Below are 18,756 nucleotides of genomic sequence, written 5' to 3' on the forward strand. Positions count from 1 at the left end.
ACAGTTAGTCTTGCCCCCTTCTTAAAAATAGGTACAATTATGGACTCCTTCCATTGTTCTGGTACAATTTCCTTTTCCCAAATAGCAAGTACAAGTTTATAAATTTCGCTAGATAATGCCCTTCCACCCTTTTGTATTAATTCTGCTGGAATTTGATAGATATCTGGAGACTTGTACTTTTTCAGATTTTCTGTCGCAGTTTCGACTTCAGAAAGTGTGGGTTCGGGTATAAATGGCTCAGCAGTTTGTATTTCAATTTCGTCCCGATCATTTCTATTTGGCCTATGTACAATAAATGTCTTACACTGTCACGAAATGTTCCAGTTTCAGGCCACAGATTTTAACGTCCATGGTAAAAAAAACTATCTTTGAAAATGATATATTGAAATGATTATGACAGTGCCAAAACAAATTTTGCTCACAATATAATAACATTATATGATTTGCCCTGCATTTATCACACCTTATTTACAATAGCATCAAAGTATGTGTATCTACATTCATGCTTGAACATTCACCATGATACTGTCAGAAAGATGTAATATGTGTAAATAAATTGAAGGAATAAATATCTAAATGTATAGGCCCACTAACTTCTTATTACCAATTGAGATGAGGTCGCTGCTACCGCTACAAACAGGAAACATGCAATGAGCTCAGTAGTTCTGACTCCTGCCGTCGGTAATTGGAACTTGGCTGGTCTATACCTAATTACTTAGGCATCTGTATTACTAATGAAATAATCATAAAAAGTTAAACAAGTGAGGCAACAAAAGCAAACAAAATTTCTTGCTATTTCGAATAACAGGTACTGGGCAAATAAATAAAATATCACATATACAAAACAGACAGTGATTTATAGTAAGAGCCATGGAATTTTCTCTCTTTCACCAAACGCATACTGTACTCATACATGAACTATTTCAGTTAGAGATAATCTCCTCTTCCACTGTATTTACTTGTAATGAATTTGTATACTTTCAGGTACCACCAAATAGCTTGTTTTTAGATTAATTTTCCGTTTTTATATTCCTGTCTGCATTAGAAGGGTTAATATTACGTACTGATCATATTGGTTCTTTATAAATCTGAGTGTGTGCTGAACATTTACATTAATTAGTTGCCATTTACATTATTTACAGGAAAATTGAGTATAAATAAAGGACCAATATGGCATAGTAGCAAAACAAGTTAAAGTACCTATGCTAAAGTCCATCGTAATTTATACTTTTTGAACTCTATAAATGCAAAATTGTATAACTCTACAATAAATAGCTAAGAATTTGAAAACAGTTTTCTTATGCTAGACAGAGAAAGAGACAGGATGGGAAGGAGAGAGGGAGATAGAGTGCGAGACATATACCCTATTAGGATATAACTAGGGGGCAGATGTTGATGGCCTAAAAATCTACTTAAAATGATCAATAAAATGCCCTTAAAATAATAGAAAAATGACGTAAAATTAAAAGATTTAAATATTATTCAAAGTACTCGTACCACAACTTCTTTAAAATTAGTCAGCTTATTTCAATGACTGCCCTGCAAATCTCGAAGAGAGGAGGCAACTTCCTGGAATTTGACTAAGATAAAGGAAGAGAGCATGCAACAAAATGAAAGTTTTAAGAGAAAGCTATAGAATTTAATGAGGACTCACAATGTGTTTCAGTCAGGGGTGGTCAATGTCAGTGTCTTCATTCTCCATCTCCTCCTGCTCTTCATTTTTGTTACCAGACTTTCCAGATGGTGTGTAAATGACAAAAGAAATTGTGGGTGCAGCGTGCATTCTTGCAATCTTGTGTTAAAAATACTGTCTACTGCAGTACATTCCTTCCGAACCATATTGGGGACACAACGTCCTATTGTCCAAGAAAAGGTGAAAGTTTCCTCTCTTCCAAACATAAGTTCTAAAGACACTCGTACCAACAAAAGAACAGTAGCGGTCAAAGCCCTTACTTAAACTAAGCTGTTGTCAAGCATTTTATATTACTTCTCTTGTGTGAGGTGAAGTCTTCAGTGAAATGAGGGATGGACTTTAGAGTATGTTCCAAACTATGAAACTGAAACTACACTGTTATTCACTTATTCAGTAGGTAATTACAAGGAGGGCCTACTACTGATCTGTTTTCTTAGAAACAGATTTAACAGGCCTATTATGTAAAGAAAATAGTAAAATGCATTCAAAATGATCTAAAAGTTCTTCAAAATATTAAAAATGACCAAAAAATGTAAAAATGACCTATTAGTTCAAAGATGTCAAAAGAATGCAAAAAATGTGATATAAGAAATTAATTTTTTACAATGATATTAAGATAGAAAGAATTGATATATTAATAGGCATCGTCCTAATGTGAAAAATAAGATGACTTTTCATCAACATCCGCCCCCTAGATATAACTAATTCAACAATGTACAATGCCAGTAGTCCCCTGTATTTGGAAACAAGGAAGAGCACTGCAAGAAGGAAACAAAAATGGAAATAACAGAAATGTTGAAAATGCAAAACGAGATGATGTGAGTACCAAGTCCAATCAATACATTAATGACTTGGCAGGGGAGAGGATTTGTATTCAATGTCTGTGTTATGTGATCCAGACTTGACACGTATTTTTCCTGGAAGGATTAGGAAGAGGGTTGGTAAAGTTCAACGGCTTGTTCCCATGCAGAACAATTATAGTTCGAGACAAATCATGTCGTCCTCGTCCCACTCCACTGCATGAAGGCAACGTTACTTTCTGAGTGATTTTTACAATACAAGGTAGTTGTATGAGAAAGGTTGCCTTTTGTTCACTCATATTTACAGTGAGTGGTAAGGGGTGAGTGCCTCTATTACTTCCTGGAACTAAGAATGTTATGTTTCGTCCCTTAATATATCCTTTCTTGGGTAGGTAAAAAGGCTTTTTAAATCTGTGTATTTCAAATTGTAAACTTCCTCAGCAGAAGTTCTTTTTTTTTTTTTTTTTTTTTTTTTTTTTTTTTTCCTTTTAGAGAAGTAAAAATGAATAAAACCCCTAAATATGTAGATTTATGTAATATCAAGCCATAATATATAATGTGGGGTAAATATGTGAAAATATGTAGTATCAAATTTTAATATATTAATGGTAATTACAAGATTCGCAAAGATTTGTTATTTATATAATAATATGTAATTACATAAAAATCCTGTATTCTCTCTCCGATCATATTTCTGATTATTATGAATGATATTATGGAAAGGTCTGTTGGCAATGTTAGAAGAGGTATAAGATGGGGATTAAATTATACTTTGGAAGATCTGGATTTCGCTGATATCTGTTTGCTCTCCCATAGTTTTGGTGATATGCAGAATAAAGTTAATACTTTATTAGAAGTAATAAAAGGGGCTCATATGAAAATAAACATAAGAAAACTAAAGAAATGAGATTAAATAGTAAAAAGACAGATAAAGTTATAATAAATAATAATAACATTGATACTGTTCAAGATTTTAAATATTTAGGTAGTATAATTGACAAGGATGGTGGAGCCTTTGAGGATGTAAAGAACCGAATAAAAAATGAAAATATTGCATTTGTCCATTTGTACCCAATATGGAAATCTTATATTATATCTACACCTATAAAAATTAAAATCTTTAACAGTAATGTGAAATCAGTCTTATTATATGGCTGTGAGACATGGAAAACAAGTAAAATTATACAAAATAAACTGCAAACATTTGTTAATAGATGTTTACGAAGAATTTTAAAAATTAGATGGCCAGATATAATCACAAACTCAGAACTATGGAAGATAACAAATCAGAAAGAAATCACAATAGAAATCAAAAGACGAAAGTAGAATTGGATAGGCCACACAATCAGGAAAGAAGATGGAGCAGTAGAAAGAATGGCTTTGGATTGGAACCCCACAGGGTAGTGGAACAAGAGGAAGGCCAAAAAATACATGGAAGAGAACAGTTTTGGAAAAAATTGCTAGGGAGGGGAAAACATGGAGTGAAGTGAAGAAGTTGGCTACAAATAGGGTCCGATGGAGGCCCTATGCTCCTCATGAGGAGATACAGGAGTTTGATTGATTGATTGATTGATTGATTGATTGATTGACATAAAAATCCGGTCCCTAGTTATAAGGCATCACTGTCTCACCTTATAATCTTGTTTATTATTGCCCACATTAATCTGAAACAAAATGTGTGTTCTTATGTAAGTATATCTTTTACACTTTTCCTTAGCAGCAATAGAAGCGTATCTGTTATTAAACTGATAAAACCACATAATTAATATTCGTTTAATATTTATTTAATTCCTGTCCACTACATGTTTTCAATTTACGTCCCTGACACTGAAATTAAAAATGTGATGCAAAGTATAGAAGCAACTTGAAAGTGTTTGTAATTACATGACAGTTATGACATATACTTAACATTCTAGATGGCTCTCTTACTTTCATGTCAAATTACTGCATTAATCCCATGTAGAGTTTTAATATAAAATATATACTGTAATATACTTCTTTAATTATAATAAGGATCATTTTTTGTTGTTACTTCTAGGTTACTGAAATATGCCATTCCTGCTGGTTTAATAATTCTAAGCCTCACGGTGATCATAGATTCAATATTCTGGAACAGACTACTCTGGCCTGAAGGAGAAGTTCTGTTTTTCAACACAGTTCTAAATCGCAGCCATGAATGGGGTGTATCCTTTCAACTATTCTGTAAAATAGTATAAGTAAACTCAAAGAATTGTATGTGAAATCCAGTAATTGTGTACTGGCACGAAGAGCATCTGACCTTAATGCATTTTAAAACTATTCTCTTTATTTACGGAACACTGAATAATGTATCTGCTAGTACATGCTAGAAAGATGGGAAACTTTACAATAGAAACCTGAAAATGTTCGTATTAACGGTAGAAGTGAAAATTCGTGGAAAAAAGTAAATAATAACAGATGAATATGAATGAATGAAAACTACTACCGGGTCTACCAGCAGCAACCTGTACAGCTCTCCTCTGCTTGCACAAGAGTGTTATGCAGTAGGGTATGTTCTCTCACCAGTGAAATTCATGCATGTTTCACGCTATGTTACCACTTACCTTAGTTTTCGAAGTGTTGTCCTCCAGCGCGAATTTTTGGCAGTAATTTCTCCAACATGAATATTTAGTAGTCGGCTGAGATGTAGCTCAGTCAGCTGAGGTGCTTGCCTGCTGATCTGAAGTTGCACTCGGATGTGGGTTCGATTCCCGCTTGGACTGATTACCTGGTTGAGTTTTTCCGATGTTTTCTCCAACCATACGACGAATGTCAGGTAATCTATGGCGAATCCTCTGCATCATCTCACCAAATAAGTACTATCTCACTGTCACGAATTACATTGACGCTAAATAACATAATAATTGATCATCATTTTATAGCTCTACGGCCCTTTTAGTTTAGCCTTGGCTTCCTTCATAATAATTGATACAGCGTCGTTAAATAACCAAGTAAAAAAAAAAGTGAAAGTGACAAGACATCAGTCGGTGGTGAGCGGGCGATAATCCGCTGACACGATATTTCCTAGACCCATCCATCCACGAAAAAGAACACAGTGTACTGCTGCTACTGTTGCTGCTCCTGCTATTATTATTCTCTTAAAAGTACCACAGATTTCGATTATTAATTATTTCTACAACAGCACCTCTTAAAACTCCATAAATTTGACAGTGTGGTTTGCACTCTGTGATTAACAGGCAACATGTGTTTTCTTCGATCTTGCTGGAATGAATTCCGAAATAAAGAGCTATATATACACTTCGCACTTCGCTTATTCTTTGAAACTGCGACGATTATAATTTAATAAAGGCGAAATAAGAACAGCATATGAGATAAGTACTGCACCACAATTGATTTTTCTAATTCATACATCAGATTCATACATCAGAGAACCTGCCAAGAATCGAAGTCTGATTTCTTTAGTAATAAACCATAATTCATCATCATCATCATCATCATCATCGTCATCATCATCATCATCATCATCGGTGCCGACTAAAAATTAATTTGGGGGGGGGGGGGAAGAGGCTTGACTGGAAAGAACATTAGGATTTGAAGGGGGAAAATGAAAACAGTAAATAATAAGGTGAACATTGCTATTTTTTTTAATATTCACATTTAAGCCTACAGTAGAAAAGTAAACACAACACTATAACTCGCTTCTCAAATACATTTTCTGTATGAGTGTTAGAGAAGGCCATATGGCCTTAACTCTGCCAGGTTAAATATAACATTATTATTATTATTATTATTATTATTATTATTTTGTTTTTTTTTTTTTTTTTTTTGCTTATTTATTTATATTGACTTGAAAATAACATTGGACTTCGAAGTGAAAAGAATAAGTAAATATTACAAAATTAATGTTTCTGTGCATTAAAAATATTCACATGTAGGCCTAACAGTAGAAAAATAAACATAACACAACAGTATAATTTGATTTACAAATGTATTTCCTGAAGGAATGTCTCTTTCTTTCCTCCTTTCTTGATATGAATTCATCTGACATCATCTCCAGATCTAATGCCTTAGCAGCCTTCTTGTGAACATGTAAAATGCTCACAGAATTTAACCTCTGCTGTCCCATAATTGAACGCAAATAGGTCTTAAGTCCTAAACCTGAGATGATATCTCGGCTGTTGCTGTTGACACAGGAATCGTCATCACAATTTAAAAAAAAAACTTGTACAGTTCTGAGAGCACGTTCCCAAGATGAATTCCTTGCTTGAAGTGACTGATAAGGTCTTCTATGTAATCAACAACTTTTCCTTCACTCTGCAGCATCTCATGCAGCATTCCTCTCTGAAGCAGGAAACAGTCAGAGTCTATATCTTTTCCATAGAATTGTAGAATTTTGTCTTTACTTGCATCCTATCCAAATATAAATTGCTCGACTTCCAGCAAGAAATTGTAAGCTTCTGTTTCAAAACGGAAAGTCAAACAATTGATAATTCTATCTATGATTTCAAAGTACAGACTACTGTATCTTTGTTTCACTGAGTCATATGGCTCTGCTGAATTGTCTTGAGAGTTATCATACCTTTTGGGAATCTTTCTCCTTCTGGGCAGCATGGGTGAATGAATTTCTGCAGGTTTATTCTCTCTTGCATTTGTTCAGATGTCATTGAAACTCTTTCTACAAAATTCAGTGCCTGCTCTTAGGGTCTTAACCATCCCATTAGCCTCCTCAAGATGAAGAGATTTATTTTGCAAAGCAGAATTCACTGAGTCTATCTGGCCAAACAGTTTGACAAGAATATTAAGAATAATGAAAAAATCAAGTGAATTCATAAGTATTAAAAACGAAGCAGCTTTAGATTCAGATTCAGTTGAATCAATTTCGGAAACAGATGAAAAAAAAACCCATCAATTGTGTGTAATTTGAAAGGACAGATGAAAGTGACTTATATCTGACTGTCCATCATAGAACAAAGTGGTCAGAGGTGAGGTGTTCCAGCACACTTTAAAGACTGAAAAAATGCCAATCTCTTATGCGAGTCACGCACATATCTTTGACCATATTAAATGCATCTCTACATTTTGGGATTGATGAATGATGATAGTGTATCTTGTACCACTAACAAGGGACACCTTTGACCTCGAACGATTGGAACCGCACGAAAACATGCTTAGAATAACAATCAATCATAAACAAAACAGTGGTGTGTGTCATTTCCATGCAAAACTCCGCACTTGTCTGCTAGCACCATTAGACAGCATATTGTAGCTGCACTAACCAGTGCTCCAGTTGCGTGAATGGTACCACTGCAGTACATATTTGTCTCTTGGAGTATTCACAAGCGGGTTACTGTGTAAACTGTGTACAGTGCAGTGATATCATGAAGAGAATTAATCCTACGAATGTAGTCCAAATATTAGGGACAAAGTTGCGACGTGCTGAATAAGGAAATGACATCGGGGCCAAGAATATGGAGTTCGCAGATATATTATATAACATAATAATTCAGAAATATAATGTGGATGACACAGAAATACATGACATTACGCTGGATAGATATATTAATTATGAAGGAGAGGAGGAACCTGAATCTGAAGGTGGCTGTTCAAGCAGTACACGATGTTCATCTCCAGAGCAACAGGAACAGTCAAGTCAAAGTGAGTACGAACTCTCTCCACCCAACAAGTCGAGGTCCAGTGTATTAGAAGATATTGATGACAGCATACTAGAGAACATTTATGAAGACTATTACAGTTGTGGCTTCAATTCCTAAAGCAAACTAATGAAGTGCTATATGTGCATTAAAAGTAAATCAAATTGCTCATTAATTCTAAATTATGTATGATTGATTAAATGGCAAACTTACTAGTGTTAATTATATAAGTACGTGTGGCTTACAGCTGTTTCGTTGTATACTGTACACCATCATCAGAACCTACTAGATCTCTGGATTATCTCGACATCACTGCCTGTTGTAGGGGTGTGTTTGCATGATGAAAAGTGGAGTCAAATAGTGTGTGTTCTGAAATTGATCTGTGTGTTGAAAATTTGATTAGGGTGTGTTTTAGTGTGTCTGTATATTTCATATTGTTCTAGTGTGTTGAGTTTTTGGTTTTTGGGTTGTATGTGTAGGATTTCCATGTCTGTATTTATGTTATTGTATGTATGCTTAGCATTAGTTATGTGTTCGGCATATGTAGATATATTGTGTCTTCTGGTTTTTGCTTTAATGTGTTCTTTGTAGCGTGTTTGGAATAATTTGCCTGTCTGTCCAATGTAGAACTTGTCGCAACTATTACATGCGAGTTTGTATATGCCTGTGTGATTGTATTTATTTGTTTGTGTGTTGAGATGTCTTTGTAGTGTGTTTTCTGTTCTGTATGCTATGTTGTATTTCTGCTTTCTGAATGAAGATGCCATCTTATGTGTGCTTTTGTTTTCGTATGTTAGTGTGATGTATTTCTTGTGTTTGTGTTGTGTTTTGTGTTTGTTAAGTTTTTGTTTTGTTTTCCTTATGATGTTGTCTATTATGTTTGGATTGTAACCATTTTCTTGTGCTATGTATTTGATTGTGTTCACTTCTTCATTGTAGTGTTGTTGGCTCATGGGTATGTTGAATAAACTGTATACCATTGTCCTCAATGCAGCATGTTTGTGTTGTATGGTGTGGTTAGATGTGTTGTGTATGTATGTGGTGGTGGTGGTTGGTTTTCTGTATATTTTGAAAGTTGTGTTTGTTGTCAACTTTTGTTATGGTGATGTCTAGGAAATTTATGGCGTTGTTGCTTTCAAGTTCCAGTATGTATTGAAGTTTTGGGTGTATTTTGTTCATGTATTAGTGTAGTTTGTGTATTTGTCGTTTGTTTCCTTTGAATAGTATGAGTATGTCGTCTACGTATCTGTGCCAGTATATTATGTTGTCTGCATATTTGTTGTGGTCATTGTTGAGTATGTATGTTTGTTCTATGTTGTGTAAAAATATCTCTGCTAGTATGCTAGAAATGGGTGATCCCATGTGTTTAATAAATGGTGAGCAGGAGCTCGTTTCAAAGGAAACAGACTGTTGCAATTACAAACTATAAAAAAACATGTAATATCGCAATTTGATAGTGCAAGGAGGTATGGATCTACAGTTCACTATTGGCATCTGCAGATGTGGGCACTGGAAGCAGCTAAAATGGTTGGCTTGGACAGTTTCAAAGCTTCCATTTCCTTTATCGACCATCTCAAGCATGAATATGGCATTTCATCCAGGCATATTACTACATTTGTCACACGTAAGAACATAGAAGACGATAATAGTATACGTCAGAAGGCACAACAGTTTGTGGAGGAAGTGAACATGTTTATAAGAGAGGAGGGTGTGGAGAAAGGTAATGTTTGGAACAGTGACCAGAGTCAATTCCAGTATGAAATGTCTTCAGCATCAACACTGTCCCACAGAGGAGAGAAAACTATAGTTAGTGTGTTGTGGTCTGTACATAGCTCTACCCACAGCTACACAATTGATGTGGCTTTATCAATGACAGGCAGACTAGCAAACAAGTTGTACATCTGTTTTCAAGAGACGCAAGGCACTTTCGGCCCAAATATTTCAAAGAAACTTGAAACAACCTGTCCACGAAACATTCATGTGGAGGCAAGCAAAAGTGGAAAAATGACTAAAGAACACATGAAAGGTTTTCTAACTTCAGTCCTTCGCGAACATGTAACAAGTGAAAAGAGCCTATTGTTGTGTGATTCCTGGTCAGGTCATGCAGATCGTACCCTTCTAGATGCAAGTTTTCCAAACAAAGATGTTATGCTGAAGATATTGCCACCAAAAACAACAAAATATTGCCAACTTCTTGATGTTTACTTCTTTCGGCAATATAAGTTCTATATTGGAAGGATTACTGATTTTGTAAGACTACAACATGCCAAACCACAAGTGAAGATACATGATCGTTATTTCATCATGAAACTTCACTCTGTGATTTACAATCAATTTGCTGCACCTACGTATAAGCCTAAGTTGCAATATGCTTGGCGAAAGCCAGGTTATGACATTGACATACCAACATCATCATTTGAAAATGTAATTAGTGTGGCTTTTGATATTGGTCTGCGTGAATGCGGAAGTGATTTGGACTGTGATAATGTGGCTTTTATGAGGTGTACACATTGTTCTCTTCCACTTTGTTTTAACCACTTCATCGAAATCTCGCATCTGCACTTTGAGGACTAATATAAGCACTATCAGGTGTGTGGTACTGCTGTATATGTGTGTTTCGCGCCATTATAAGTACTTTAAGCAGAGAGTTTCGGCACTGTTGATTGAAAATGTAATGATACACTGACGTCATTGAATTACATATAATTTCCCTCCTATGGTATTGCTATCTTGTTACTTTGTTTCTCTCTATTAAAATGTCACTTGAGGTAGAATGCAACGTTTTGAATGGAAATGACACACACCACTGTTTTGTTTATGATCGATTGTTATTGTAAGCAAGTTTTCGTGCGGTTTCGATCGTTCGAAGTCAAAGGTGTCCCTTGTAAGTACAGTGAATGTGCTAAGCAGTGTATATATAAAGCTCTTTTTTTCTTTGCTCAATATTCTTGTTTGAACTCCATTATATACTCCAGCCATATTGGCAGCTCCATCTTAGCACTGACCTCTACAATTTGTGACATGCAAACCAAAGCGACTTAGTATGTCACAGATGACAGAAAATAAGTGAGAAGTTGTTCACTCTGTTTCATAAAATTAAAAAAACAGCTAAACTTCTAAAGCATCTATGACGAATCTTAGGCAAAACGAAAACTGTTCCTTTCTACTGACATTAGTTGTTTCATCACAGATTATCACAAAATGTTCAGAGTCTTTTACCTCGGCAATTAGCTTCCAAAGAAGTGTATGACTCATTATATCAAGCATTTCATTTCGTATTTCATGACTGCACCAAGTGTAGTAAGATTCTCTTCCAAACCACATTCTTAATTCAGCTGAGTCTTCAGATCGTAATTTTAGAAGGTTATTGTAGTTACTTTCATTGCCAGTATGATCTCTAATAGCTAAACCTTGAGTTGATAGATATAGCAGCGAAGAAAATAATTTCAACAAACAAACACGATTTTCTGCCATTTGTCTCTCTTTCTGATAACATATCTGAGTTGAAATATTAACTCAAGCTTTTACCAGAACTCAATTTCATGACTGCTTCCCTATGACATGCTGAAAGTTCATGTAGTTTTAGTTTTTCAGTGCTCTTCTTCCAATTACAAAATCCTGTTTCAATGGAAGCCATCTCCCTTTTACCCGAGCATCGAAAAGCCTTAGCCTCAAATATTTCCTTACAAATAGAATATAAGATAACATCTTTTATCTGGTCACAAATAATCCATGGAAATGTATTATTCCAGTCTGGGTTAAAATGCCTCTTAGGTTTTTTTGCTGTAGTTCCTATCTTCTTCTCTGATGTTGATTCTTCATTTAGTTTAGATGAAGATTTATCTGGATCCACATTTGTTACCGGCACTGTTCGATTACTCGCACAGTTTTCAAAGTCTGTATTGTCCTCCTTATTCTTGCTCTTAGTTTTGATAAATTTGTCCATTTTATAAATATCCTAGAGCATCACTAACTATGAATACTCATGTTAATAATTTATTATATTATTAATATGTATGTAGCGACAACTTCACTTTACTCTCACAGATGACAAACTACACTAAGACTGAATAACGCACTTTTCTTTATATATCAAGGAGCCTGTGACACTGGAAATTTCAAGAATATCGAATCGAATCCTAGCAGCAACTCGAATAGACCAAAGAGTACAGAAACTATGACAAACTCCTAACGCTCGAATCTTCTTGTTTTCTCGAGTCAACAAATGTAACTGCCATCTATGCGTGAACCATGCAACCTGCAAATACAAAGCACAATCTCCAATGCTCTGGGGGTTATCGTTGCTCCAATTATTTATTAGAACATCAGTGTTTTGTAACTTTGTCAACAGATTGTTGCAAATGAAAAATGTAATATTCAAATTTAATTTTCTTTGGGGGAGGGGGGGCAAAAACACCATGCCCTCCAAAGTTGGTGCCACTGATCATCATTGCCACCATGCAAGAACATCTCTTGTCTGTGTTATAAAGCAAGAATGAAACAAATAGTAAACAACAAATTAGTACCTGGACAACAGTTTCAAAGAATGTTTTAATTGATAAAGCAAATACATGAACATAATTGCCTCTCTCTAGACATGTTTTTGAATGGCATAATCGTTTCCGTCACAGAAAATAATTATTGGAAGACAATGAACATCCTAATTCAGCAGATGCAATTCAAGTTGTTTGAAAAGGTGAGGAAAATAATCGCCATCTAACACACTGTGTGCGGTTTTTTCCACATTCATTGGCAGACGATCAACAACAGTCCAAATTTAACACTGCAGAAAACTCATCTTTCTAAATTTGATTGATATAGTGATAAGATATGGTCTTTCCAATACAATCCTGAAACAAAGTGACAAAACTGTAGAATGGAAGTCAGCAAACTTTCCTAAAGGTAAGAAAATTCGTCAAGAAACTTAAAAAAGAATCAAGCAATGGTAATTATTATTTTTTTAAATAATACAGAATTGTGCATATAGGTTTTATACCCAGTCACTGGACAGTTACTGCTGTGTACTGTCTGACAATTTTTTAATATTTTCTTCAGAAAATACAAATTTTGAGAAAAGACAGTTGGTTCCTCTTGCATAGACAAGTGAGCCTTAAGACTCATTCTGAGGGAATTTCTTAACATAGAAAAGTCTGTGTGTTGTCGTAAGTACCATTTTCACCAGACTTAGTACCGAACTTCTTTTTGTTCCCAAAACTCAAAAGTATCACTGAAACACTGTTATTTTGATATTTAATGAAAGCATAGAACAGAATTTCAGACACAGCCTTCAGTTATTCTTTCCAATTGCTTTACGATCGTTGTGTGCACATATATTTTTATTTTTTATCTAGTATTATTACTGCTTTCCAGTTGCAGCACTGTATAAACATAAACAAGGTTTAATAGTAAATACTGGTAATTCAGGATGAAATAATAAAACCTGGTATACAGTAGAATATTTTTAAAACTATTATAAACATCAATATTTCCATTAACTGCACTGTCAGACTTCTCCATTTCTATGGTATTTTTACTCTGCAATTCCAAGAGGTATGGGATGCTCAGTGTTCCTTGTGCCATTAGGAATCTACTATGAATCACGTGTGAGGAAGCTGGTGCTGCCAGCACTTGCATTTGTCTTCCTCTTCTCATTCCTACCACATAAAGAACTACGCTTTATCATATACATCTTTCCATTATTAAACATAACTGCAGCAAGTGCTTGTCACAGAATGTAAGTAAACTGTGAATATTTGTTGAAAATGTATAAATTATGAAGTTTTCACTACTTCATTATACATTGTGTATGTTGTTACAGTTTTGAAAACCGTGGCAAGTCATCTTTTCATGGATTTCTGGCATTTGGAGTATGTTGTCACCTAGTTCTGAATGCAGTATTCTCTGTATTTCTGCTGTGCATAGCAGGTGCTAACTATCCCGGTGGAAATGCTATAACACGACTCCATCGTTTGGCCAGGAATGAACCATTTGTATTTGTTCATATTGATGTACTAACTGCACAAACTGGAGTTTCAAGGTTTACACAGGACAACCCTAATTGGAGGTAAAAAGTTGGTGTCATAAAACTGACACTTTCATATACGTTTTGTGTGTTTTCAACAGTTAATTTCTTTATAATATTACCAGTGACATTCCTGCTTGTAGTTTATTTCCTTGAACCATAATTCTCTGTATTCCACAGAAAAGGAATTTTTTGTATTCCACAGAAAAGGAATTTTTTGTATTTCGAGACAAATTTTCATTACAATAGCTTTACTTTTATAATAGTTATTTATGAGAATCAGTATGTATAAAGCATGTAAATAATTTATAATGAGATTCTGTTACAAATAGCAAGCCATTTCAGTCATTCAGTGTTCCATGCCTGTAAGTTATTTGTGGTGAGGAAGATACTTTGGCTGCACATTTTTCCACTTGTACAGAAAAATAAACTTTTCTTGAGTAATTCATGTAGGTATCTTAAGTCCTACGATTTTTATCTGAAGTTTTCAATTGGAGGCATAATTCTATATATTTTTTTCCTGGCTGTATTTTTGTAATGGCTCGAGGCTATGTAAATGTACGGAGTAATTTGTACAGAGATATCTTTAAGCCCTATTTTTTCTCTGCCTGAAGAATTCTTAGATTATATGCATAATTATTAAATAATAATTAATTTTTCTGATAGGTACAAACAATATTTGGAAGACATGTTCTCCATACCATTTCATCTGTCACTTTCTCATATAAGAAAAATGTGTAGAAAAATGTTAGTGCTGTTTACGAATAAATTGCCATTTTGTGTTATTTAAAAAATACTCGTTAATTTTTTTGTAACTGGTCATCTGAAAAACACTCACAGAGACGTCCCTCAAAACAGTAGCATGAATCTGTTTTTGAGACCACAAGAAATCACTAGGTCCAAGCTTGCCACATTGATAATTTTTTATTAAAATAATTATATTTCATGTATTTCATTCCCAATTGAATTGACAGTATTGAATTGAAATTATGAACAGTATCTATCTGTTCAATACTTCAGGAGAAATTTTATTTAGACAAAATGCTGAAAATCACTTTATTAGCGTAGGGCAACAACAAATTCCACAATTTGGGACATCTGGCCGAAATCTACAGCTGATCACTAGGATCAAAGCAGAGGTTAAATGAAAAATACAATATGATTGCGGAGAAACATGAGATCAAAATACATTGAAGAGTAATGAAATGAAGTGAAAAAAAAATTACATAGTATTATACAAGTGATTGTGTAAAATGGATAATGAATCTCTCAATACCATTAGACAAATTTTGTTAATGTCCTCATTAGAAAATTTAAGAGAAAGGAGAATGGTTTTGGTTAACTTAAATGAAGTTCCCCTAGCGCCAAAAAGAAGTCTTTTCACTGCCCGTGTATTAATATTCATTTTGTATCTCTCACTGAAGTGAGGAATACATGGGTTAACGTTATTGGCTTGTTGATCATACTTCTCAAAATGGACAGTGGGGTCAAGAATGAGGCTTCTTTGATTCCGGCGACCGATGGCTATAATGTCTGCTCTTCGTTGACCCATTCTCAGCCAAGCAGTGCACTTCGTAAACCTCCCACTTTGCCTTCCGAAGAGTGGTTGCGATGGAGCTTCTCACTTTATGGTGGTGATTGTTCCTCAGTAGTTCTTCTTTAGGGCAATAACCCAAAACATGCCCAAGGGTTTCTACTTCGCTGCATCCTGGATGACGACAGTTTTGATCTTGAAAGGAATGACCTGGCACCGATCGTACTGCTGCGATGTTTGTGGACATCTTTATGGCATTGGTCCACTCTGAGGATGATATTCCTCTTCTATTACTAATCCAAGAGTTGTTTTTTGGATCTTCACTGTAAGTTACCACCCCTTTGCCTTTTTTGTGGAAGACGACACCAATTATTAAACGACCTGTGCTGTAACTCAGATCTTAAACTTCGGCCTGTCATCGAATGTGCTTCTGCGTTGTTGTGAATGTTTAATTGTGAAAGAGCTTCTTGTTTTTCAGTTTCAAGATTCCTGCAGAAATGGAGATGTTCGTCATTTATTTTTAAAAGACTTCTGGCAATGTTATAGTGTTGGAGGTGTACTTCCCATTCAGCATTAAATAAACCAAGGCCACGAAGATTCTTCAGAGCATATAGCATGTCATTTGGACAATCGTGTGGTAAACCCACAATTTCCTTAGCACCTGTCCGGACAATTTTATCAATATCTTGTAAGAAAGATTTTGGAATCTTATTCAGTGGTGTACTTTGGAGCGAATAAATGATCTTAGGCCATATATACTGATTCATAATATTCAGTTTTTGATCAGGTTTTAGTAAATTAGTGGTGGTTAACTTGTCAATATCTTTACCAAAAATTCGAATAATACTTGGTTAGTCAAATACAATTTCTGCAGAAAATGTAATTCCCAAATATTTGACGATTTCACCCGGTCCAATAGAATTAATTATATTTCCACAATTCAAAGTGATAGTGTCTTGGCTGAGATTATCACAAATGTTTATTTCCATGAAAAATCTCGAAATCTATTATTTTTTCATTACAACACTTTCTCTTTTTACTTCATATAATTAGAAAGTAAAAAAAAAAGTTAAGAAAACTGCAAATGTAAGCATTCAGAGTGGTGACCTCGCTCGCATCCTGACTATGACCCACTACTTGTGTACCACCCAACACAGCTTGGAAGTTTATCAGCCAACTTCGAAATTAAACACAAATTGCTGAGTAGTATGCTTAGTTACAGTTACAATTAATGTTATGCATGACATCAAAATTGCCAGATATCCTGAATTTTAAAAGACAGTATGTATTTAATAGAAGTATTCCACATCCCTTGCAATTTAGAAATTCCAACTGTCACATATTTCGTAACATGTATTTTCTGGTATTTCAGATAAACCACTACTTATTCAAAATTTTACAGTTTTTTAATTAGTGCCTTTAAAAATGTTTTCTTTTCCTAATTCATATTTATTTCTAAAAATGATATTAGATGTAGCACATAAATAGTAACACACTCTTTCAAATCAGTAAACAATGATGAGAACTTGGATGTCGGTAACAAATGGATGATTATTTTCAAGAATGTGAACAAGAAAGTATCACATTTTGCTAAATGAATACATTTTTCTTCAAAAATGCATTTTTAGAAATTATGCGTTCTCAAATAACACATAATTTAATTGAAGTTGATTTTTTTTCTAATCTCACAGTGATTTTCTCAATCATGTTAAATATAACTAGTTTAAGAAGCAATTTGAAAGTGGCAAATACAAATATTAAATTTGATACTGCAAATTAATGTATAAAAATAAGACTTTTTTCTTAAACTGATTACTAATAATTTTATTGTTCACTGAATTATTAGATTATTTAAATGTTTAGAGATGTTTCTTTACTTCCCTCTCTTGTTCCTTTATTTTGGTCCGACCTTATCTGGCAACTCTTTTTCCCAATGGCAGGTTTGAAATGACGTAAACAGATATCACATCTGAGGAATTTTTTATGTTAGCCCTAGGATGCATGAGCTACTTTTCCTACACATTTACATAACATGGGTCCATTGGACCCGTATGCTATTTAATGAGGAATTACACATATAAATGGAATAATATTAATCCATTATTTAATTTAAATTTAGAAGTTTTAATTGTGGTAAATAATATAAAATTTTATAACTAAGTAACATGTGAATATACAAATATATAATTATATTCATTTATTTCTACAAGATAATAATGTAGGTTCTTAATGTTTTTCTTTGGGCAAAGAAAATAATTTAGTTTTATAACTAAGTAACGAGTGAAAATAAATTCTTATTACAACACAGACACATAATAATAATAATAATAATAATAATAATAATAATAATAATAATAATAATAATAATAATAATAATAATAATATGGCCTCACGACCACATGCCGAAGCAGAGGCGGACAGTCATCCAACCAGAATGGAGGTATTGTGTGGTTAGCATGATGAGCCCCCCAGCCATTGTAGCTGGTTTGCGTAACTGGATTTCGTTACCTATTGTAGCTCCCCAAGTGCATCACGATGCTGGGAGGGCACCGGTCCCATACACTGGCCGAAATTTCATGAGAAAATTTCTTCCCCCATGAGGACTCGAATCAGCACTCATTCCGTAATGCAAGTCCCAGACAGGATGCCTTAGACCACGATGCCACAACACAAACAGATATATTTATTTATATAAGATAATAATGTAATGTATCCACGAGGTAGAAGAAGAAGAAAAACCAGTAAGGAATAACCACACAAGTACAGGTATATCTTATCAGTCTTTACACTTATTGCACACGACTGTACTATGCTCCTGACAAACATTATTTGTACATTTGTAGCAGATAGATTTGGTATTTCTGTCTGTCGCTGTAGGACATAGGAAACATATCTTCTTGTTTTGATGGTTGCTACTATTGTTGTTGTTACTTTGCACACTACTATCTAGGTTAGTGATGAACTTTTCCATGTCCACATAAATCGACTTATGCAGACGGAGATTGAACGATCTTCTAATCATGTATGGTTGGACCATTTTCATTGACATCTCTTTGATGAATAGTCTCCACTTGTGT

At 34.4% G+C, this 18,756-nt stretch overlaps 1 protein-coding gene across 3 annotated transcripts in view; it reads left to right on the plus strand.

Annotated features, from left to right (window-relative positions):
- Positions 1-18,756, plus strand: part of Alg12 (Alg12 alpha-1,6-mannosyltransferase) — an 89,413-nt gene that overhangs the window by 56,910 nt on the left and 13,747 nt on the right. For 2 of the 3 annotated variants that reach the window (XM_069826156.1, XM_069826166.1), the window contains 3 exons: positions 4,532-4,676; positions 13,631-13,857; positions 13,942-14,187. In XM_069826156.1, coding sequence (XP_069682257.1) covers positions 4,532-4,676; positions 13,631-13,857; positions 13,942-14,187 — 618 coding nt within the window. The remainder of the gene's footprint in view (positions 1-4,531; positions 4,677-13,630; positions 13,858-13,941; positions 14,188-18,756) is intronic. The other variant, XM_069826174.1, reaches the window with a different exon arrangement.

The sequence above is a fragment of the Periplaneta americana genome, chromosome 1 (genome assembly GCF_040183065.1).
Source record: "Periplaneta americana isolate PAMFEO1 chromosome 1, P.americana_PAMFEO1_priV1, whole genome shotgun sequence".
In the NCBI taxonomy this organism is placed as follows: Eukaryota; Metazoa; Arthropoda; class Insecta; order Blattodea; family Blattidae; genus Periplaneta; species Periplaneta americana.